The 23,667-nt window shown below is 47.2% G+C and overlaps 1 protein-coding gene and 1 pseudogene across 2 annotated transcripts in view; one reads left to right on the top strand and one right to left on the bottom strand.

Moving 5' to 3' along the window:
• The window catches only part of ZNF490 (zinc finger protein 490), a 35,310-nt gene extending 28,762 nt beyond the window's left edge, over positions 1 to 6,548 (top strand). For both annotated transcript variants that reach the window (XM_009252835.4, XM_024238398.3), the window contains one exon: positions 769 to 6,548. In XM_009252835.4, the coding sequence (XP_009251110.2) occupies positions 769 to 2,008 (1,240 nt within the window). In that variant the 3' untranslated portion in view covers positions 2,009 to 6,548. The remainder of the gene's footprint in view (positions 1 to 768) is intronic.
• Positions 6,549 to 20,449: 13,901 nt separating this feature from the next.
• LOC100440052 (phosphoglycerate kinase 1-like) lies at positions 20,450 to 22,216 on the bottom strand (annotated as a pseudogene).
• Between the last annotated feature and the right edge of the window lie 1,451 nt (positions 22,217 to 23,667).

Genomic DNA, 23,667 nt, shown 5'->3' with positions numbered 1-23,667 from the left:
GGAGGTTGCAGTGATCCAAGATCGATCCACTGCACTCCAGCCTGGTGACAGAGCGAGACTCCGTCTAAAACAAAAAAAAAGAAACTGTCATTGGCTGGGCAAGGTAGCGAACACCTCTAATCCCAGCCTTTGGTAGGTGAAGGCTGGGGAATTGCTTGAGGCCAGGAGTTCAACACCAGCCTGGTCAACATAGCGAAAACCTGTCTCTACAGGAAAAAAAAAAAAAAAAAAAAGCAATAGGTGTTCAGGGTGTGAAAAGAAATCACTATGAAACAGCATTTAAAACTCCTGGCCGGGCACAGTGGCTCATGCCTGTAATCCCAGCACTTAGGGAGGCTGAGGCGAGCGGATCACCTGAGGTCAGGAGTTTGAGACCCCATCTTTACTAAAAAAAGATACAAAATTAGTGGGGCGTGGTGGTGCATGTCTGCAATCCCAGCTACTTGGGAGGCTGAGGCAGGAGAATCACTTGAACCCAGGAAGCGGAGGTTGCAGTGAGCTGAGATCACGCCACTGCACTCCAGCCTGGGCGGCAGAGAGACTCCGTCTCAAAAAAAAAATACTAATTTTTTTTCTTGTCTATTTTGATAATAGCTATGGTCACGGCCTGTTCTAGAGTATTGAGTATATTAGCTTTCAAAACAATTTAGACAGGGCAGATAACATACAGTTTCTCTGAAAATATTTAAAATGTAATTCTGGTACTTGCTAATAAATATAAGATCATTAATACAAAACTATTAATAATATGGTACTCATTCTTTACAGAGGTCCTGTGGTTGAAGCACTCTGTGAAAATAAAGAAGATCGTCTGTGTGGAAAAAGCACTAGCCAGATTCCTGATCTTAATACGAACCTGGAAACTCCTACTGGATTAAAGCCATGTGACTGCAGTGTGTGTGGGGAAGTCTTCATGCATCAGGTCTCCCTTAATAGGCACATGAGATCTCACACTGAACAGAAACCAAATGAGTGTCACGAATATGGAGAGAAGCCACATAAATGTAAAGAATGTGGGAAAACCTTCACTCGCAGCTCCAGTATTCGAACCCACGAAAGAATTCACACTGGAGAGAAACCCTATGAATGTAAGGAATGTGGCAAAGCCTTCGCATTTCTCTTTTCCTTTCGAAACCATATAAGAATTCATACTGGAGAGACACCCTATGAATGTAAGGAATGTGGGAAGGCATTCAGATATCTTACTGCTCTTCGGCGCCATGAAAAAAATCACACTGGAGAGAAACCGTACAAATGTAAACAGTGTGGAAAAGCCTTTATATATTACCAGCCTTTTCTAACCCACGAAAGGACTCACACTGGAGAGAAACCTTATGAATGTAAGCAATGTGGGAAAGCCTTCAGTTGTCCCACGTACTTACGGAGTCATGAGAAAACTCACACTGGAGAGAAACCTTTTGCATGTAGGGAATGTGGGAGAGCCTTCTTTTCTCACTCAAGCCTTCGAAAACACGTGAAAACCCACACCGGAGTTCAACCTTATACATGTAAGAAATGTGGGGAAGCCTTCAAGTCGTCTAGTTCCTGTGAAGTGCACGAAAGAACTCATTTTGGAGAAAAACCCTATGAATGTAAACAATGTGGTAAAGCCTTCAATTCTTCAAGTTACCTTCAGTTGCACGAAAGAGTTCACACTGGCGAGAAAACTTACGAATGTAAAGAATGTGGTAAAGCCTTTCTTTATTCCACTCACTTTCGAATCCATGAAAGAACCCATACTAGAGAGAAACCCTATGAATGCAAACAATGTGGTCGGGTCTTCATTTACTTCAGTCACCTTCGAAGGCACGAAAGAAGTCACACTGGAGTGAAACCATGTGAGTGTAAGCAGTGTGGCAAAGCTTTCACTTGTTTAAATTCCCTGAAAGTACACAAAAGAATTCATACTGGAGAAAGACCCTTTCAGTGTAGACAATGTGGTAAAGCCTTCAGTTACTCAAAGTCTTTGCACGTGCATGAAAGGACTCATACTAGACAGAAGCCCTAAGTAAACTGTGGTAATGCTGTCAGTTGTATTAGTTCCTTTTGGATGTATGAGAGTATTTACGCTGGAGAGAAATTCAAGGAATGTAAATGGTGTGATTAAGCCTTCAGTTTTCCTAATTCGCTTTCAAGACATGACTCATGCGGCAATGAAATATTTAACAAATAGGGGAGGAACTTCCACTGTCCTGCGGGATTGCAAATATGTGAATGGACTCCATGGACAGAAACCCTATGAATGTACCGAGTGTGGGAAAGCCTTCACTTCACACAGTGTTTTAAAGACACCTGGGAATACATACTGGAGAGAAACTATAAAGAAAATTCTGTATCCGTCCCATCTTTTGTGGGGTTTGTTTTTTGTTTTTGTTTTTGTTTTTTTTGAGATGTAGTTTTGCTCTTGTTGCCCAGGCTGGAGTGCAGTGGTGCGATCTCGGCTCACCACAACCTCCGCCTCCCGGGTTCAAGCAATTCTCCTGCCACAGCCTCCCAAGAAGCTGGGATTACAGGCATGCGCCACCACACCTGGCTAATTTTGTAATTTTAGTAGAGTTGGGGTTTCTCCATGTTGGTCAGGCTGGTCTCGAACTCCCGACCTCAGGTGATCTGCCCGCCTCGGCCTCCCAAAGTGCTGGGATTACAGGCGTGAGCCACAGCACCCAACCTTTCCCCTCCCTCACCCCCCACCCCTGAGATGGAGTCTCACTCTCGCCCCATGCTGGAGTGCAGTGGTGTGATCCTGGCTCACTGCAACCTCTGCCTCCTGGGTTCAAGCAATTCTGCGTCAGCCTTCCAAGTAGCTGTGATTACAAGTGCCCACCACCATGCCCAGCTAATTTTTATATTTTTAGTAGAGACAGTGTTTCACCATGTTGACCAGGCTGATCTTAAACTCTTGACCTCAAATGATCCACCCACCTCGGCCTCCCAAAGTGTTCATTTTACTTTCTTTTCTTTCTTTTTTTTTTTTTTGAGATGGAGTCTCACTCTGTTGCCTAGGCTGGAGTCAAAATGGCGCAACCTCTTCCTCCCAGGTCAAAGCAATCCTCCTGCCTCAGGCCCCCTAGTAGCTGGGATTACAGGCACATGCCACCACGCCCAACTAATTTTTATATTTTTAGTAGAGACGGGGTTTCACCATGTTGGCCAAGCTGATCTTGAATTCCTGACCTCAGGTGATCCATCTGCCTTGGCCTCCCAAAATGCTGGGATTACAGGCGTGAGCCACCACACCCAGCCCCCAGTTCTTTTTTTTATTTATTTATTTTTTTTGAGACGGAGTCTCGCTCTGTCGCCCAGGCTGGAGTGCAGTGGCGCGATCTCAGCTCACTGCAAGCTCCGCCTCCCGGGTTCATGGCACTCTCCTGCCTCAGCCTCCCGAGTAGCTGGGACTACAGGCGCCTGCCACCACGCCCGGCTTATTTTTTGTATTTTTAGTGGAGACGGGGTTTCACTGTGTTAGCCAGGATGGTCTTGATCTCCTGACCTCGTGATCCACCCTCCTCGGCCTCCCAAAGTGCTGGGATTACAGGCGTGAGCCACCGCGCCTGGCCTCTAGTTCATTTCAAAACCATGAAACCACCCACACTGGAGAGCAGCCTTCTTAAATGTAAGCAATATGGGAACATCTTCAATTACATCTGCAACCATTGTGGAGATTCTTCGTAGGAAGAATTAAAGGAATGGGGAAGAAGGACTTGGGCCCCAGCAGGCCTTTTGTGGCATCCAATCAGAAGTTAGGAAACACCCTCTAGGGCAGTGCCTGCCCTCAGCTCACACACATGACTGGATAGAAGTGAGAAGACTCCCAGATTCTGCCTTTTAAGTTTCCATCAGTGTCCTCGGGTCAGACTGTGGGAATGCTGTGCTTCTAAAACAAAGGTTTGCATCTTACAGTTCTCCCCAAGTGGGATCCGCCTATGGACATCCTAATTCACAGACATGTCAGCATTGCATTATTCCCGGGCTGTTTTGAGGTCATCTCCAGCTCCATTTCCCATCTCAAACCTACACTTTGGATACTTACTGGGAAACATGTTTAAAAATTCACATCTAAATTTCTCTGTGGCAACTGCAGGTGGCTCTGAGGTGAGAGGCTGAAGAAGCAGAACCTGTGTCATGGGACACATGCCCCTTGACCACACAGCATCTATCTCCTGCAGTTACCAGCCCTGCACCAATCACCACAGTCAGAATAATCTCAAAACTGCTAGTGGAGTCACAGAGACACACTCTGCCATGTCTTAGCTGTAGGACACTCAAAATTCTTACCTCCCCTAACTTGCTTTCCCTGTTTTCTGGCACATTCTACCCTGAGATACTCAGCGGCATATGCACTGATGATGCTCCGGCCTTCTCACGTCAGTGCATGTCACGCGCATCCTGCTCCAGGACTGGTTTCCTAGCCTCCCACTAAGACTAGCACCTAGCTCTTTGGAAAAGGACCCACCCTGCAGAGCTCCAGCTCTGTTGTGTATGGGAGGTGCTGGTGTCAGGGTTCACAAGCCATGGAACTACCTTGCTTCACATCACAAGGCAAGGTGAACTCGACTCCCAATAAACTGCTTGTTGGAGCCACCGAATTCTCCCTTTTCTGAATTGCCATAGGCATGATAGGGGTCGGGTCTGTCCTTTGTTGGAGTCAGTCCCCCCTTTTCTTAGCAAGTCAGTATGTTTTAGAAGGGAGGTGGCAGCATTGAGGGAAAGCAGGTCAGCATCCACCCTCGTAACAACAGTCTCCCTGGGTCCCAGAAGTGATCTTTGTGTCGCTTGGAGACCTGTAGTCGGAACTCTTTAGGCCTCTGGTCTGCACCCTCCCCCAACAGCAGGGATGATGGGTCAGGTGGCAGCATCCAAAACCACGGTGAAGATACTAGGGTCTAGAGGCTGACGGGAGCAAGGTTTGCTGGCAGATGAGGCCTCAGTGGAAGTGATGGCTACTGTGGAGATGCAGTGGAGGACCTGGTGGCTGAGCCAGGAGATAACACACCTTTGCTTCTCTCACCAGGAACATTTATGGTAGTTTGAGGGGTTGGAACATTATTACTCAACCCATTTCAGGTCCTCATTTTCACATTCTTGGGCTGCCATGTTGTGCTTTTGTAGAGACATGATTATTGTACTGTGGGAGGTCAGGAAGTTCGAGATCCCTTCACTGTGAGAATGGGCTCAAGGAGCCATCTTTTGTGATAGGTGTTGGGGAACTAAGGGGTATCTCTGCTACAGGAATGGGAGTGAGAACATTCACTTTTTGAAGGACAAGTATATGTGGGTCTATGATGATGTTTTTGTAAAACCCATTTGTGTATGTGTCTGTGTGAGTCCTAATATTCAGTAAGTATTTTCCTCTGTATAATGCCCTCTAATAGGTGTAGTCAACAAAGCTGTGCTAATCTCTCTGTCCCCTTGATCCTGGCATTCTGGAAGACAAGAAAGCAAGCGAGAATATATAAGGCACTGTGGTGGTTATTCCTGAGGAGCCAGAGAAACCTGGAGAAGACATCAGAACACCTGGGGTCCTTCTGTTTGGGAGCATCTTTTAGTATCTGGGCTGTTACATCTGTGGGTTTGTGAATTTGTATCTGTCCACCTGTATGTACAGTGACAAAGTGTGTGATTTTTGTATATTTGTGTAGAGGGCTGTGTGTATATATATTTATATTTTTTTTTAAATATGGAACGCTTTTAGGTTTTTTTTTTTTGAGATGGATTCTCACTGTTGCCAGGCTGGAGTGCAGTGGCACAATCTCGGCTCACTGCAACCTCCACTTCTAGGGTTCAAGCGATTCTCCTGCCTCAGCCTCCCGAGTAGCTGGGACTATAGGCGCGTGCCACCACACCCAGCTAAATGTTTTTGTATTTTTAGTAGAGATGCGGTTTCACCATGTTGATGAGGATGGTCTCAATCTCCTGATCTTGTGATCCACCCACCTTGGTCTCCCAAAGTGCTGGGATTACAGCCATGAGCCACTGCGCCTGGCTGGTTTGTTGTTGGTTGGTTGGTTGGTTTGTTGGTTGGTTTTTTGAGACGGAATCTCGCTCTGTCACCAAGCTGGACTGCAGTGGCATGATCTCGGCTCACTGCAATCTGCACCTCCCAGGTTCAAGCAATTCTCCTGTTTCAGCCTCCTGAGTAGCTGGGATTACAGGCGTGTGCCACCACACCCAGCTAGTTTTTTTATTTTTATTCGAGATGGGGTTTCGCCATGTTGGCCAGGATATTCTCGATCTGATCTTGTGATCCACCCACCTCGGCCTCCCAAAGTGCTGGGATTAGAGGCTTGAGCCACCGGGCCCGGCTGGAATGCTTGTATTTTCTTGCCTGATGTCCCTGGGAGCACCCCCCTTAACACTGAATGTAGCTGGTGAGAGCAAATATCCTTGTTTCTGATATTAGATATTAAAAATATGGTTTTTCACCATCAAATATTTTATTGAGATTTTCATACATGCCTTGTACCAATTTGAGTAAATTCTATTCCTATTTTATTGTGGATTTTTAATCATAAATGGGTGTTGAATTATGTCATGCTTTTTTGCATCAATCGAGACTCATTTTTCCATCATTTCCTAATGTGGTGTATTCCACTGATCAATTTCCATATGGTGAACTATCCTTACATTCCCGGGATAAATCTCACTTGTTTATATTGCATAATGCTTTGAATATATTACTTTATATGCTTCACTGGCATTTATTTCAAGATTTTTGCATCAGTACTCAAAAGGGACAGGAATGCCATCTTCCTTGCTCTCAATTCATGTCACATTTGCTTGAGAGCCCTGCACTGTTCTCCCTGAGAACTCATTTTTGTAATAAGCCTTTTCATACTCTCGGTGTATATGTGCACCACATAGCCCTCAGTGTCAACATCCGAAGCACACCTTTTCAGGCAACCATAACAGTTGGCACTGTCAGCAGGATGTCTAGATGGTCACCATGCAATGGGTCAGCTTTCCCTTTCTCTCAGGTGCTAACCTGCTCTGCTACCTGGTGGCCAGCATGCTCTTTGAGCTGCTGCTGCTTGCTGCTCTGTGTTCCATTGTTGAGGCCGAACAAAGTTGTGTTCCAGATTTAGCCAACCAAAGATGGCAGTTTCTATAAGTCTTTGGCATTTAGGAGCAGGAGTATTGGACTTGGGCCCTCCTTAAAATGGTCTGGGGCTAGGAGTTTTCACTTTGCCTTTCTATGTAGAATGAAGCTGGGACTGATGCTTGGCCTTGTCCTATAGGTCTGGTGGTGGGGGCTGGTGGTGAGATTTTATCTTGTGCATGTTGGGGCCCCATTAGTGGTCATTCCTGAAAGAGCAGTCATTTGAAAATGAGAAAGAGCCAGGTGTCGTGGCAGTGGCTCACGCTTGTAATCCCACTACTTTGGGAGGCCAAGGCAGACAGATCACCTGAGATCAGAAGTTTGAGACCAGCCTGCCCGTTATGGTGAAACCCATCTCTACTAAAAATACAAACATTAGCTTGGCATAGTGGTGGACGCCTGTAATTCCAGCTACTCGGGAGGCTGAGGCAGTAGAATCTCTTGAACCTGGGAGGCGGAGGTTGCAGTGAGCCGAGATCGCACCGCTGCACTCCAGCCTGGGCGACAGAGTAAGACTCCGTCTCAAAAAAAAAAAAAAAAAAAAAAAAAGTGAGAAGGCTGGGCATGGTGGCTTACACCTGTAATCGCAGCTACTCAGGAGGCTGAGGCAGGAGTATCACTTGAACCTGGGAGGTGGAGGTTGCAGTGAGCTAAGATTGCCCTACTGCACGTCAACCTGGGCAGCAGAGTGAGACTACATCTCAAAAAAAGAAAAAATGAGAAAGAAGAGAAGGTGGGGAAGCTACCATTAGATGGTGTCCTGAAGTTCACACTCAGCTGGACCTTTAAGTACCTCTGCTGCTGCCGCCGCCCATGCCTCCATCTCAACAGAGACCCTGATCCTCTGGGTTATAAGGGACAACCCCTGTGGCATTCCTGTAGCTCAACAAACTATTCAAACCTGAATAAATCCCAGTATTGTTAAATTATGTAAAGCATCTGTTGTCATCCAGGAAATTCCTGCTAGGGTTTCAACGTCTTCTCCATAGTTCATTGAAATATGGTCTGGTGTAGTGGTTTTAGGCCTAATGGGAGGTGTTTAAGTCATAGGGTAGATCCCTCATGAAAGACTTCGTGCTCTTCTCATTAGTAAAATCTTGTTCAGGCTGCATCTGGGGAGGGTTTCACCTGCCTACATTTGCAGCAGAAAGCAGAAGGGGAGCTAGCGTGTGCAGAGATGACGTGGTGAGACAGGAAGTAAGAGGACATCAAGGAAGACAGACCCTTTAATAACCTACTCTCGTGGGAACCATTCCTGCGAAAGCAATAACAGAAGGGCGTTAATCTATCGTGATAGAGTTGCCTTTTTGACCCAAACACCTGCCACCTGGCCGCTCCTCTCAAAACAGCTGCTTTGGAGATCAGATGTCAACGTGAGGCCGGGCATAGTAGCTCATGCCTGTAATCCCAGTGCTTTAGGACACAAGGTGGGAGCATTACTTGACCCCAGGAAGTTGAGACCAGCCTGGTCAGCATAGCTAGGCCCCATTTAATTAATTAATTAATTAATTAATATATGGAGTCTCCCTGTTGCCCAGGCTGGAGTTCAGTGGTGTGATCTCGGCTCACTGCAACCTCCACCTCCCGTGTTAAAATTTTTAATTTTAACATCTCTGTAATGCACTAACTGACAATCCTTCATGGGATTAATCAATCCCAGGAATCAGTTATATCTAGGAATCCCAGTAAATGTAAGAAGGTACACTCTATAATTTATTTATTTATTTATTTTGAGACAGAGTCTTGCTCTGTGGCCCAGGCAGGAGTGCTGAGACAGAGTCTCACTCTGTCGCCCAGGCTGGAGTGCAGTGGCACGATCTCAGCTCACTGCAACCTCCACCTCCCGAGTTCAAGCTATTCTCCTGCCTCAGCCTCCCAAGTAGCTGGGACTACAGGCGCGTGCCGCCACACCTGGCTAATTTTTTGTATTTTTAGTATTTGTAATTTTTTGTATTTTTAGATGGGGTTTCACCATGTTGGTCAGGCTGGTCTCGATCTCCTGACCTTGTGATCCACCAGCCTTGGCCTCCCAAAGTGCTGGGATTACAGGAGTGAACCACCTCACCTGGCCTGACTTGAGCTCCCAATAGCTTGCAGGTAAGAGTTTTTTGGGTGTTTTGTTTTGTTTTGTTTTTCTGAGACGGAATCTTGCTCTGTCACCCAGGCTGGAGTGCAATGGCGCAATCTCAGCTCACTGCAACCTCTGCCTCCTGGGTTTAAGCAATTCTCCTGCCTCAGCCTTCCCCCCGCCGCCCCCAAGTAGCTGGGATTACAGGCACGTGCCACCACGCCTGGCTAATTTTTTGTATTTTTAGTAGAGACGGAGTTTCACCATGTTGGCCAGGCTGGTCTTGAACTCCTGACCTCGGGTGATCTGCCCACATTGGCCTCCCAAAGTGCTGGGATTATAGGGGTAAGCCACCGCACCTGGCCGCAGGTAAGAGTTTTTAAAGGCAGGAGTATTGTAAAGACAGCAGGGGAAACACAGACACACACAGAAAAGACGGGTAAATTTCAGGAAAGCAGAGGCTACAGGCAAAAATCATAAGTCAGTACATGGAAGTTACACAGTGGTATAAAGCTTAAAAGGATGGAATATCTTGAAGTGGGGCTCATAAGTCACAGGTAGATTCAAAGATCACATTTGCAATTGGTTAAGGAAGAGAGAAGTAAACCGGGCGCCGTGGCTCACGCCTGTAATCCCAGCACTTTGGGAGGCCGAGGCAGGCGGATCACCTGAGGTCAGGAGTTCGAGACCAACCTGACCAACATGGTGAAAACCGGTCTGTACTAAAAATACAAAAATTAGCCAGGTGTGGTGGTGGGCGCCTGTAATCCCAGCTACTCGGGAGGCTGAGACATGAGAATAGCTTGAACCCGGGAGGCGGAGGTTGCAGTGAACCCAGATCACGCCATTGCACTCTAGCCTGGGCAACAGAGCGGGATTCCATCTCAAAAACAAACAAACAAAAAAAAAGGAAGAGAGAAGTTTTGTTTAAAAATTTAAGCTAGGCTGGGAAAGTGGCTCATGTCTGTAATCCCAGCTGCTTGGGAGACTGAGGCAGGAGAATCGCTTGAACTCGGAAGGTAGAAGTTGCAGTGAGTTGAGATCACGCCATTGCACTCCAGCCTGGGCAACAAGAGTGAATCTCCGTTTCAAAAAAAAAAAAATTTTAAGTTAGGTGCGGTGGCTCGTGCCTGTAATGCCAGCACTTTGGGAGGCCTAGGCAAGAGGATCACTTGAGGCCAGGATTTCAAGACCAGCCTAGGCAACATAGCAAGACTTCATCTCTGAGAAAAATGAGGTCATAAGATTAAAAAAAAGAAAAATCGGTGAGAGACCACCAAACAGGCTTTGTGTGAGCAATAAAGCTGTTTATTTCACCTGGGTGCAGGCAGGCTGAGTCCAAAAAGTCAGTGAAGAGAGATAGGGGTGGGGCTGTTTTATAGGATTTGGGTAGGTAGTGGAAAATTACGGTCAAAGGGGGTTGTTCTCTGGCGGGCAGGGGTGGGGGGTCACCAGGTGCTCAGTGGGGGAGCTTCTGAGCCAAGAGAAGGAATTTCTGAGCCAGGAGAAGGAATTTCACAAGGTAATGTCAGTTAAGGCAGGAACCAGCCATTTTCACTTCTTTTGTGATTCTTCACTTGCTTCAGGCCATCTGGATGTATTCGTGCAGGTTTGGGCTCAGAGGCCTGACAGGGGTCAGTAGAAAAATAACTGGTTACAGGGAGTGACTTTATCTAATCCCCCAAGGAAGAAACAGAACAAAGGTCAAGTTTAGTCTTCACTTCTTCCTTATCTAGGAGTCTGTGCCAGTGAATGGATCTGTTCAGCGGGGGTCTTCAGTGGGGTTCCAAGCCTCTGAAAGACAACTCCGGGACATATGTTAAGATGTTATCCTGCCGGGCGCGGTGGCTCACGCCTGTAATCCCAGCACTTTGGGAGGCCGAGGTGGGCGGATCACAAGGTCAGAAGATCGAGACCATCCTGGCGAACACAGTGAAACCCCGTCTCTACTAAAAATACAAAAAATTAGCCGGGCATGGTGGTGGGTGCCTGTAGTCCCAGCTACTCGGGAGGCTGAGGCAGGAGAATGGCGTGAACCCGGGAGGCAGAGCTTGCAATGAGCCGAGATAGTGCCACTGCACTCTGGCCTGGGTGAAAGAGCAAGACTCCCTCCCAAAAAAATAAATAAATAAAAAAGATGTTATCCTTAGTTTACATAGGGAAAGCAAACATCTCTGGGCCTCTAACCTCCTGAGCTATTATTTTAGGTCTATTACCTTCTTGTTTAACAAGTTACTTAATTTGCTTCTCATGGCTTCACTAGGTGCCTAGAATTTCCTTTAAACAAACTCAGGATTTTTCTTTATTTCCATGCTTGGGGTCCACAGGCCGCTAATAAAAGGTGTCCCTACTGTCTTCACACCACAGCAATCTTCTTCCTGTTTCTTGTCATATAACCCCTAAAATTTTTTGAGTCTCAAAAGTGGTAAGTGACATTTTGTATGCTAATGAGTTGACTGATGGCTTGGGCCTGCTGGATAGCCTCAGGATGGGGGCAGGTAGCAAGGGAACTAACCATGTGATTATAGGATTGGAACTTTCAGCTCCATTCCTTTGGACCTCCAGAGTGGGGAGATGGACTGAACGTTAAGTTGATAATCAATGGGCAATAATGTAATCAGTCATGACCACGTAATGATGACTCCATTCAACTCAAAAGGCCTGGGTTCAGGAGCTTCTGGGGAGCTGAACATGTGGAGGTTCCTGAAGGGTGTCACACCTAGAGTCATACATCTCTTCCATCCAGCTGTTCACCTGTATCTTTTGTAATATTCTTTGTAATAAGTGGGTAAACAAAATTGGGCACAGTGGCATGAGGCTGAGGCAGGAGGATCGCTTGAGCCCAGGAGTTCAAGACCACTCTGGGCAACAAGGCAAGACCCCGTCTCAGAAAAAAAAAGGGGGTACATTAAACTAATGTGTTTCTCTGAGTTTTCTGAGCTGTTCTAGCAAATCGGACTAGTCAGGGTTCTCTAGAGGGAAAGACTAGTAGGATATCTGTATATATGAAAGGGAGTTTATTAGAATTGACTCACAGAATCACAAGGTAAAGTCCCACGATAGTCTATAGGTTGAGGAGCAAGGAAGCCAGCGGTGGATCAGTCTAAATCCCAAAACCTCAAAAGTTAGGGAAGCCGACAGTGTAGCCTTCGGTCTGTGGCCAAAGGCCCGAGAGACCCTGGCAAATCACTGCTGTACGTCCAAGAATCCAAAAGCTGAAGAATTTGAAGTCTGATGTTTGAGGGCAGGAAGCATCCAGCACAGGAGAAAGAGAAAGATGAAGACGGGAAGACTCAACAAGTCAGCTCCTTGCATTTTCTTCTGCCTGCTTTATTCTAGCCACGCTGGCAGCTGATTAGATGGTGCCCACCCAAACTGAGGGTGGGTCTGCCTCTCCCAGTCCGCTGACTTAAATGTTAATCTCCTTTGGCAACACCCTCACAGACACACCCAGGGACAATATTTTGCATCCTTCAATCACGTTGACACTCAAGTATCACACTAATCAAACTCAAGGAAGGGGTTTTCGGAACCCCAATGTTTAAGCCGGTCGGTCAGAAGTTCTAGAGGCCCTGGCTTGTGACTGGCATCTAAGATGAGGGACAGTCTTGAGGAACATTGTCCTTAATCTTTGGGATGTGATGCTATCTCCAGATAGATAGTATTGGAATTGAATAGAATTTGAGGATATCTAGCTGGTGTCGGCTGGAGAATCCTCTGCAGAATCGCTTGCTGGGTGTGTATGGAAAACCCTAACACTCAGAGGTATTGTGTTGATTTGTTTTTCTCTGTATTCTCACAACATCCCAAGTTCATAGATTAGACTACTTAATATTGTGAAATTATCCAATTGTAAATCACTACTCAAAGTGATGCACAGATTCAATGCAATTCATAACAAATTCAATGGCTTTTTTTTTGCAAAAATAGAAAAAGGAATCTCAAAATGTATATGAAACTTCCAAGGATCTCAAATATCCAAAACAATCTTGAAAAACAAGAACAAAGCTAGAGGCCTCACAATTCCTATGTTCAAAACATAGTACCAGCCAGTTACAGTGTCTCACGCCTGTAATCCTAGCTCCTCAGGAGGCCTTGGTGGGAGGATCACTTGAAGCCAGGATTTCGAGACCACCCTGGCCAAGACAGAGAACCCCCATCTCTACCAAAAATACAAAAATTAGCCGGGCATGGTGCCGCACGCCTGTAATCCCAGGTACTTGGGAAGCTGAGGCAGTACAATCGCTTGAACCTGGGAGGCAGAGGTTGCAGTGAGCCAAGATCCGGCCACTGCACTCCAGCCTGGGTGACAGAGTGAGACTGTCTCAAAAAAACCCAGCCAAAACAAAAAACATAGTACTAAGTGTGACCTTGTGGAAGGTCAAAGAATAAAAACCTCTGCTTATTATGAGTGTTTTGAGAAAGCCAGTCAAAGCTTTGACAGAAAAATATCCAGGAAGGCTTCATCAGAGAGTCCTTCACCACCATGACAGTGCTCCTGCACATTCCTTTTGTCGAACAAAAACAATTTTGTGAGAGTTTTATTGCAAAATCATTAGGCATCCACCGTACCATCCTGATGTGGCTCCTCCTCCCCGCTCCAATTTTTTTTTTTTTTTTTTTTTGAGACGGAGTCTTGCTCGGTCGCCCAGGCTGGAGTGCAGTGGCATGATCTCGGCTCACTGCAAGCTCCACCTCCCGGGTTCATACCATTCTTCTGCCTCAGCCTCCCGAGTAGCTGGGACTACAGGCGCCCGCCACCACCCCTGGCTAATTTTGTATTTTTAGTAGAGACGGGGTTTCACCATGTTAGCCAGGATGGTCTCCATCTCCTGACCTCATGATCCACCCACCTCGGCCTCCCAAAGTGCTAGGATTACAGGCGTGAGCCACTGTGCCTGGCCTCCCTGCTCCAACTTTTTCTGGGAGGCAGGATCTCACTTTGTTTCCCAGGCTGGAGTACAGTGGTAGGATCAGGGCTCACTGCAGCCTCAACCTCCCCAGGCTCAGGTGATCCTCCCACCTCAGCCTCCCTAGTAGCTGAGATTACAGGTATGCACCACCTCACCTCAATAATTTTTTGTTTTTTTTTTGTGAAGACAGGATTTCGGCATGTTGGCCAGGCTAGTTTCAAACTCCTGGATTTAAGCAATCAGTCTCCCAAAGTGCTGGGATTACAGGCTTGAGCCACCAAGCCCAGCTATTTCCTAATCTTAAAAAAATCTTTAAAAGGAACTCATTTTTGTTTGGTTAATAATGTAAAAAAGACTATTGACATGATTAAATTTCCATGAGTCAGTTCTTTAAGGATAGACTAAATGGCTGGTCTCATCACTTGGAAAAGTGTCTTGATATTGGCCGGCACAGTAGCTCATGCCTATAATCCCAGCATTTTGGGATCAAGGCAGGAGGGTCTTTTGAGTCCAGGAGTTCGAGGCTGCAGTGAGCTATGATTGCACTACTGCACTCCAGGGTGAAAGAGTGAGACCCTGTCTCTAAAAAATGCAAAAAAAAAGCAAAAAAAAAGCCTCCATAGGAATAGATGTTCAACATCACAAGTCATAAGAGAAACAAAGATCAAAAGCACAAAGAAATAATTCTTCACGTTCCTCAAAATCACAGAAAATAACAAGTGCTGGTGAGGATCCATAGAATTTGGAATGCTTTTCATTGTTAGTGGGAATGTAAAATGGTGTAGCTATTATGGATAAGAGGATTTAGGTTCTCTTAAACACCCACATACCCCTAGATAATGCAATTAATATTTAAATGTATTTGTGTTTTGTTTTTTTTTTTCTTTTTTTGAGATGGAGTTTCACTCTTGTTGCCCAGGCTGGAGTGCAATGGCATGATCTCGGTTCACCGCAACCTCTGCCTCCCAGGTTCAAGGGATTCTCCTGCTTCAGCCTCCTGAGTAGCTGGGATTACAGGCATGCACCACTACACCTGGCTAATTTTATATTTTTAGTAGAGAGAGGTTTTCTCCATGCTGGTCAGGCTGGTCTCAAACTCCCGACCTCAGGTGATCCGCCTGCCTCGGCCTCCCAAAGTGCTAGGATTACAGGCATGAGCCACCGCGCCCAGCTTGTTTTAATCTCTTTGTAGATATCGCTTCATACATCTCGATTTTTACGCATGTTAATATAAATTACACAAGTCTGTACACTTCCCTCCTAATTCTTCATTGCTCACATCATTAACCACAGTTCAATACTTTTTTTTTTTTTTTTGAGACAGACTCTCACTCTGTTGCCTAGGCTGGAAGGCAGTGGGCACGATCTCAGCTCACTGCAACCGCCACCTCCCAAGTTCAGGTGATTCTCCTGCCTCAGCCTCCTGGGCATCCTGGGCAGCTATGATTACAGGTGCCCGCCACCATGCCTGGTTAATTTTTGTATTTTTACTAGAGACAGGGTTTTGCCACGTTGCCCAAGCTGGTCTTGAACTCCTGAGCTCAGGCAATCTGCCCACTTCAGCCTCCCAAAGTGCTAGGATTACAGGTGTGAGCCACCGCGCCCAGCCTTTTTTTTTTTTCTGAGATGGAGTCTTGCTCTATCACCCAGGCTGGAGTGCATTGACATGATCTCGGCTCACTGCAACCTCCACCTTCTGGGTTCAAGTGACTCTCCTGCCTCAGCCTCCCAAATAGTTGGGATTACAGGCATGCACCACAATGCCCGGCTAATTTTCGTGTTTTTAGTAGAGACGGGGTTTTACCACATTGGCCAGGCTGTTCTTGAACTCCTGACCTCAAGTGATCCACATGCTTCGGCCTCCCAGAATGCTGGGATTATAGGCGGGAGACACCTGCGCCTGGCCAGGACTGGTCATTTTTTTTTTTTTTTTAAAGACGGAGTTTCGCTGGGCACGGTGGCTGATACCTGTAATCCCAGCACTTTGGGAGGCCAAGGCAGGTGGATCACGAGGTCAAGAGATCGAGACCATCCTGGCCAACATGGTGAAACCCCCGTCTCTACTAAAAATACAAAAAAGTAGCTAGGCATGGTGGCACACACCTGTAGTCCCAGCTACTCAGGAGGCTGAAGCAGGAGAATCGCTTGAACCCAGGAGGCAGAGGTTGCAGTGAGCTGAGATCACGCCACTGCACTCCAGCCTGGCAACAGAGCGAGATTCTGTCTCAAAAAAAAAAAAAAAAAAAAAAAAAAGACGGAGTTTCACTTTTGTTGCCCATGCTGGAGTGCAATGGCGCAATCTCAGCCCACTGCAACCTCTGCCTTCCAGGCTCAAGCGATTCTCCTGCCTCAGCCTCCCAAGTAACTGAGATTATTGGCGCCAGCCACCACACCCGGTTAACTTTTTTGTATTTTTAGTAGAGACGGTGTTTCATCATGTTGGCCAGGCTGGTCTTGAACTCCTGACCTCAGTTGATCCACCAGCCTTGGCCTCCCAAAGTGCTGGGATTACAGGCGTCAGCCACCGTGTCCAGCCAAGACTGGTAATTTTAAATGGAAAAGTATATCACAATTTGGTTGAGTTTAGAAGTAGTGTCAGAATGTTTGAGAGAACATACATTACCACTTATTTGTATATTTGTATTTTAGATTTGTAACAACTGCTAAGGACTTCTGAAGAGTTTTATTGATGGAGAGATTTTAAAGGATTAAAGAATAAAATATCACATTTGTAAATGCCATGTAAAATGTTTAGGTTATTTCAGCACTCCCACTGGGTTAAGTGGGAGCCACAAATGGTTCTGAGCAGGCTGGGCGCGGTGGCTCATGCCTGTAATCCCAGCACTTTGGGAGGCCAAGGCGGGTGGATCATTTGAGGTTAGGAGTTCGAGACCAGCACGACCAACATGGTGAAACCCTGTCTCTATTAAAAATACAAAAATTAGCTGGGCGTGGTGGCGCACATCTGTAATCCCAGCTATTCGGGAAGCTGAGGCAGGAGAGTTACATGAACCTGGGAGGCGGAGGTTGCAGTAAGCCGAGATTGCACCATTGCACTCCAGTCTGGGCGACAGAGCAAGACTCCCTCCCTCAAAAAAAAAAAATGTTCTGAGCAGAGGAAAGACTGATCTGATTTAGGTTTTGCGTAAATATCCTCCAGCTATGGGCTGCGGGGCGTGTGTCGCTGGGTGGGTGGGTTAGGTGGACAAAACTGGATCCTAGTGCCTCGCGCCCCTTTGAAACGAATACAAAGACGTAGTTCTCAACCAGGGACGTCCTCGGTGATGCTCCGCTGGTCCTGCAGCCTGAGGGCTTTTTCCAGACGCTTTGACCTGTGCACTTCTGCCACCACGCGGCCAACGCCTGAACTGCAGCAACGTCCTGCAGACCCAGTTTCCTTTTTTGGTACCAGGCATATGCAGGGCGTGGACAGATCCTACAATGGAACCAGCCAGAGACTGCCCTAGAGAAACTCATATGCCGGGGTTTGGATGTTTCTAGGATAACATCATGAGCAGCAGCTTTGCAGGACCACACATGTTCCAGGGAGATTCTCAGAGGAGGGATCTTTGGGCAGTGTCTCCAAGGACCAGTAAGAATATTTCAGGAAGACACAACGAGAAAAAACATTCTAGGCAAAGTGAAAACTGACACTGATACCCCGACCCCAACCCCTCTTAACTGCTACTTCCGACCTGGGTCGTGGAGTTACCATTCAAGCCCTATACCCAATACTCATCCTGAACTACTTAACTACTTATGTATGTATGTATGTATTTATTTATTATTATTATTATTATTATTTTTGAGACGGAGCCTCACTCTGTCACCCAGGCTGGAGTGCAGTGGTGCAATCTCAGCTCACTGCAACTTTCACCTCCCGGGTTCATGTGATTCTCCTGCCTCAGCCTCCCGGGCAGCTGTGATTACAGGTACCCGCCGCCATGCCTGGATAATATTTTTTTTCTTTTTCTGAGACAGAGTTTCACTCTTGTTGCCCAGGCTGGAGTGCAGTAGGATGATCTCGGCTCACAACAACCTCCACCTCCTGGGTTGAAACAGTTCTCCTGCCTCAGCCTCCCGAGTAGCTGGTATTACAGACACGCACCACCACGTCTGGCTAATTTTTGTATTTTTAGTAGAGACAGAGTTTCACCATGTTGGCCAGCCTGGTCTCGAACACCTGATCTCATGATCCTCCCGCCTAGGCCTCCCAAAGTGCTGGGATTACAGGCGTTAGCCACTGCGCCCGGCCCCACCTGGGTAATTTTTGTATTTTTACTAGAGACAGGGTTTCACCATGTTGGCCAGGCTGGTCTTGAACTCCTGACCGCAGGTGATCCACCCACCTTGGCCTCCCAAAGTGCTGGGATTACAGGCATGAGCCACCAAGCCCGGCCTACTTATTTCTTCTCACTTCCATCATCCCGATTGCCACCACCCAGGTCTAGACACTCACCTGGATACCTGTCAAAGTGTCCTCCTTGGTCTCCCAAACTTCAATTCCTAGTCATTCACCCCAGCACCAAAGGGACATTTTTCTATCTCTTCCCTGCTCACACACCTCCCATGACTCCCTAGTACTCTCAAGTGCAAGTCCGAGCTCCTCAGCCTGGCACCTGAAGTCTTGAAGACCCAGTTCTTCCTGTCCCACTATATCATTAGCATGACCAACTAGAAAGACATTAATAAAAAGAATAGCACCACCTCTATTTATTGAGTGCCTACCTGGTGCTTAGACATGTGTCTTGCAGTTTCAAGGTGCATTCACAACAGCTTTATTATCTTCCTTTTACAGAAGGAGCTACTGAGGTTCAGAGAACTCAAGGGACTTGTTGAAGGTCCCCAGCCTAGGTATGAACTCAATTCTTTCCAACTCCAAAGCTCAGGCCTAAACCCAACGCTCTGTCCCCTCCATGACAAACCTCTAGTGGGATAGGTTTAACTTTCTTGCCATTTCTGTCTTTTACTCTACTTGAGCCACTATAACAAAATACAATACGATTACAAAATAACAAAATACAATACGATAACAAAATACGATTCTTGACACCACGAAGTCCAAGGTCAAAATGACAGTAGATTCTGTTCTTGGTGAGGGCTTTCTTCCTGGCTCAAAGATGGCTACTTTCTGGTTGTGTCCTCAAGTTGGGAAGAGGGCATGGGGGTGACAGAGAGAAAGACAGAGAGAAAGAGAGGTCTCTGGTGTCTTTTCATTATTATTTTTATTTATTAGTAGTAGTATTATTTGAGACGGAGTCTCACCCTGTCATCCAGGATGAAGTGCAGTGGAGCGATCTTGGCTCACTTCAACCTCCGCCTCCTGGGTTCAAGTGATTCTCCTGCCTCAGCCTCCGAAGTAGCTGGGATTACAGGTGCCTGCCACCATGCCCGGCTAATTTTTGTATCTTTAGTAGAGATGGGGTTTCACCATTTTGGTCAGACTGGTCTCAAACTCCTGTTCTCAGGTGATCCGCCCACCTAGGCCTCCCAAAGTGCTGGGATTACAGGTGTGAGCCACCACACTCGGCCTATTATTATTATTATTGAGGCAGGGTCTCGCTTTGTCCGCAGGCTGGAGTGCTGTGGCACAATCATGGCTCACTGCAACCTCAGACTCTTGGGCTCAAAGGATCCTCCTGCCTCAGCTTCCCAAAGTGCTGAGATTACAGGTGTGAGCCACCGCACCCAGCCTGGTGTCTCTTCTTTTTTTTTTTTTTTTTTTGAGACAGAGTCTTGCTCTGTCACCCAGGCTGGAGTGCAGTGGCACGATCTCCGTTTACTGCAAGCTCCGCCTCCTGGGTTCACGCCATTCTCCTGCCTCAGCCTCCCAAGTAGCTGGGACCACAGGCACCTGCCACCATGCCAAGCTAATTTTTTGTACTTTTAGTAGAGATGGGGTTTCACAGTGTTAGCCACAATGGTCTCGATCTCCTGACCTCATGATCTGCCCGCCTCGGCCTCCCAAAGTGCTGGGATTACAGGCGTGAGCCACCGCACCCGGCCCTGGTGTCTCTTCTTATAAGGTAACTCATTCCATCATGAGTGCCCCACCCTCATGACCTCACCAATTATCTCTCAGAGGCCCCATCTCCAAATACCAGCACACTGGAGAGTAGGGATTTATTATATTAATTTATTGGAGGTGGGAGACAGAAACATTTAGTCCCTTTAAATAGTGGAGTTTAATTCTCTTCCCTTTGAATGTGGAGTGCCAGTTTGTTGTTGTTGGTTTTTTTTTCAAGACAGGATGTCACTCCTAGGTAGTGCAATGGCAAGATTATGGCTAATTGCAGCCTCGACCTCCCGGGCTCAAGTGATCCTCCAGCCTCACTTTTTGAATTTTTGCAGTAAAGATGAGCTGAGATTCTGTGTAACCATTTAAGGGTTCCTGGCACTGCATCTCTTGGCCACTAGCTGAATCTTGACATGGAAAGTTTTAGCTAATGCCAAGTGGAGATGCAGAAAATGCTAAGTTGACTTAGGGGCTGTGCACAGGAACTAAAAGGCAGGAAAGTACTAAATATTGCCGAGAGCATCCACCCCAGGATGGACTTTACCTTCTAGGAGCTCTAAACTGGCACCACCCCCAGTGCTCACCTGGCTGACTTTATCCTCCATGTTCCATTTTGCACAGCAGGTGGCAGTGTCTCCACCACCTATGATGGTGATGCAGCCCCTAGAAGCGGCTTTCACCACCTCGTCCATGAGGGCTTTGATTCCCCGGGCAAAAGCTTCCCTTTCAAAAACCCCCACAGAAGGCCGGGCACGGTGGCTCACGCCTGTAATCCCAGCACTTTGGGAGGCCGAGGTGGGCAGATCACGAGGTCAGCAGTTCGAGACTAGCCTGGCCAACATGGTGAAACCCCGGTTTCTACTAAAAATACAAAAATTAGCCGGGTGTGGTGGCGTGCGCCAGTAGTCCCAGCTACTCGGGAGGCTGAGGCGGGAGAATCACTTGAATCAGGGAGGCGGAGGTTGCAGTGAACCAAGACCATGCCATTGCACTCCAGCCTGGGTGACAGAGTGAGACTCCATCTCAAAAAACAAACAAACAAACAAAAAATCCCAAAAAACCCCACAGGACCATTCCACACAATCTGCTTAGCCTGAGTGACAGCCTCAGCATACTTCTTGCTGCTTTCAGGACCACAGTCCAAGCCCAGCCAGCCAGCAGGTATGCCAGAAGCCACAGTGGCTTGGCCAGTCTTGGCATTCTCATCAAACTTGCCAGCAGTGACAAAGTCAACAGGCAAGATAATCTTCACACCATTCTTCTCAGCTTTGGACATTAGGTCTTTGACAATCTTGGCTCCCTCTTCATCAAACAGAGAAGTGCCAGTCTCCATGTTGCTGAGCACCTTAAGGAAGGTACAAGCCATTCCACCACCAATAATCATCTCATTGACTTTGCCCAGCATATTCTTGATCAGCTGGATCTTGTCTGCAACTTTAGCTCTTCCCAGGATGGCCAGGAAGTGTCACTCTGGGCTCTCCAAGGCCTCGGCAAAGTAGTTCAGCTCCTTCTTCATCAAAAAACCACCAGCCTTCTGTGGCAGATTGACTTCTGCCATGGAGCTGTGGGCTCTGTGAGCAGTGCCAAAAGCATCGTTGACGTAGACATCCCCTAGCTTGGGAAGTGAAGCTTGGAAGCTTCTAATTTGGTTGGCTCAGCGTTAGCCTTGTTCCCAGAAGCAACTTTTCCCTTCCCTCTTCCTCCACATGAAAGCGGAGGTTCTCCAGCAGGATGACAGACCCATCAGCTGGGTTGGTACAGGCTTTCTCCATTTCTGGGCCTACACAGTCCTTCAAGAACAGAACATCCTTGCCCAGCAGAGATTTGAGTTCTACAGCAGCTGGCTCTGAGGAGTACTTCTCAGGCATAGGGACACCATCAGGCCAGCCTAGGTGGCTTATAAGGACTACTGACTTGGATCCATTGTCCAAGCAGAATTTGATGCTTGGGACAGCAGCCTTAATCCTCCGGTTGTTTGTTATCTGGTTGTTCTTCATAGGAAAATTGAAGTCGACTCTCATAACGACCCGCTTCCCTTTCACGTCCAGCTTGTCCAGCATCAGCTTGTTAGAAAGTGACATTTTGGAAATACAGCTGGGGAGACAGCTTGGTGATTCAGACAGCGAGGGAGCCGGCTTCCGACGTGTGCTCGGGAGGCTTGCAGAATCCAGTGGTGTACTTTTTTTTTTTTGGAGATGAAGTCTCGCTCTGTTGCCCAGGCTGGAGTGCAGTGGTGCGATTTCCGCTGACTGCAAGCTCCGCCTCCCGGGTTCACACCAGTCTCCTGTCTCAGCCTCCCGAGTAGCTGGGACTACAGGCGCCCGCCATCACGCCCGGCAAATTTTTTGTATTTTTAGTAGAGACAGGGTTTCACCATGTTAGCCAGGATGGTCTCTATCTCCTGACCTCCTGATCCACACGCCTCAGCTTCCCAAAGTGCTGGATTACAGGCGTGAGCCACCGCACCTGGCCAGTGGTGTACTTTTTAACAAAAATTTATTTTGAAGTCATTGCAGATTCACATGTAGGAAATAATACGCCGTTTTCTCCCAATGGTAACATGTTGCATAGCTGTAGTACAATGTCCTAATCAGGAAATTTCATCTCACCCACCTCTGTCAACCCAATGAACAAGTACAGAGAGTACACTGTTCACAGAGGTGGTTCAACAATTCTGCTTCCAAACAGTATTTTCCACCAGTTTTTTTTCTTTTTTCTTTTCTTTTTTTATTTTTTGAGACAGAGTCTCATTCTGTCACCTAGGTTGAAGTGCAGTGGCACGATCTCAGCTCACTGCAGTCTCTGCCTCCTGAGTTCAAGCGATTCTTGTGCCTCAGCCTCCTGAGTAGCTGGGATTACAGGCGCTCACCACCAAGCCTAGCTACTTTTTGTGTTTTTAGTAGAGACAGGGTTTCGCCATGTTGGCCAGGCTGTTCTGGAACTCCTGACCTCAAATGATTCACCAGCCTCAGCCACCCAAAGTGTTGGGATTACAGGCATGAGCCACCATGCCCAGCCCCATCAGTTTTTTTTTTTTTTTTTTTTGAGACAGAGTCTCGCTCTGTCACCCAGGCTGGAGTGCAGTGGTGCAGTCTCGGCTCACTGCAACCTCCACTTCCCAGGTTCACGCCATTCTCCTGCCTCAGCCTCCTGAGTAGCTGGGACTACAGGCACCCGCCACCACGCCCGGCTAATTTTTTGTATTTTTAGTAGAGACAGGGTTTCACCATGTTAGCCAGGATGGCCTCAATCTCCTGACCTCGTGATCCACCTGCCTCAGCCTCCCAAAGTGCTGGGATTACAGGCGTGAGCCACCGTGCCAGGCCCCAGCCCCATCAGTTTTTAAAAGTTATTTACAAAAAGTATTATTTGCCAGGCGCAGTGGCTCACGCCTGTAATCCAAGCACTTTGGGAGACCTAGGTGGGTGGATCATCTGAGGTCAGGAGTTCAAGACCAGCCTGGCCAACATGGTGAAACCCTGTCTCTACTAAAAATACAAAAGGTAGCTGGGCATGGTGGTGCACCCCTGTAATCCCAGCTACTCAGGAGGCTGAGGCAGTAGAATTGCTTGAA

This window comes from Pongo abelii, chromosome 20 (genome assembly GCF_028885655.2).
Source record: "Pongo abelii isolate AG06213 chromosome 20, NHGRI_mPonAbe1-v2.0_pri, whole genome shotgun sequence".
NCBI classification, from domain to species: Eukaryota; Metazoa; Chordata; class Mammalia; order Primates; family Hominidae; genus Pongo; species Pongo abelii.
Note: the sequence above shows the minus strand (reverse complement) of the source record. Positions and strands in the feature narration are given on the sequence as shown.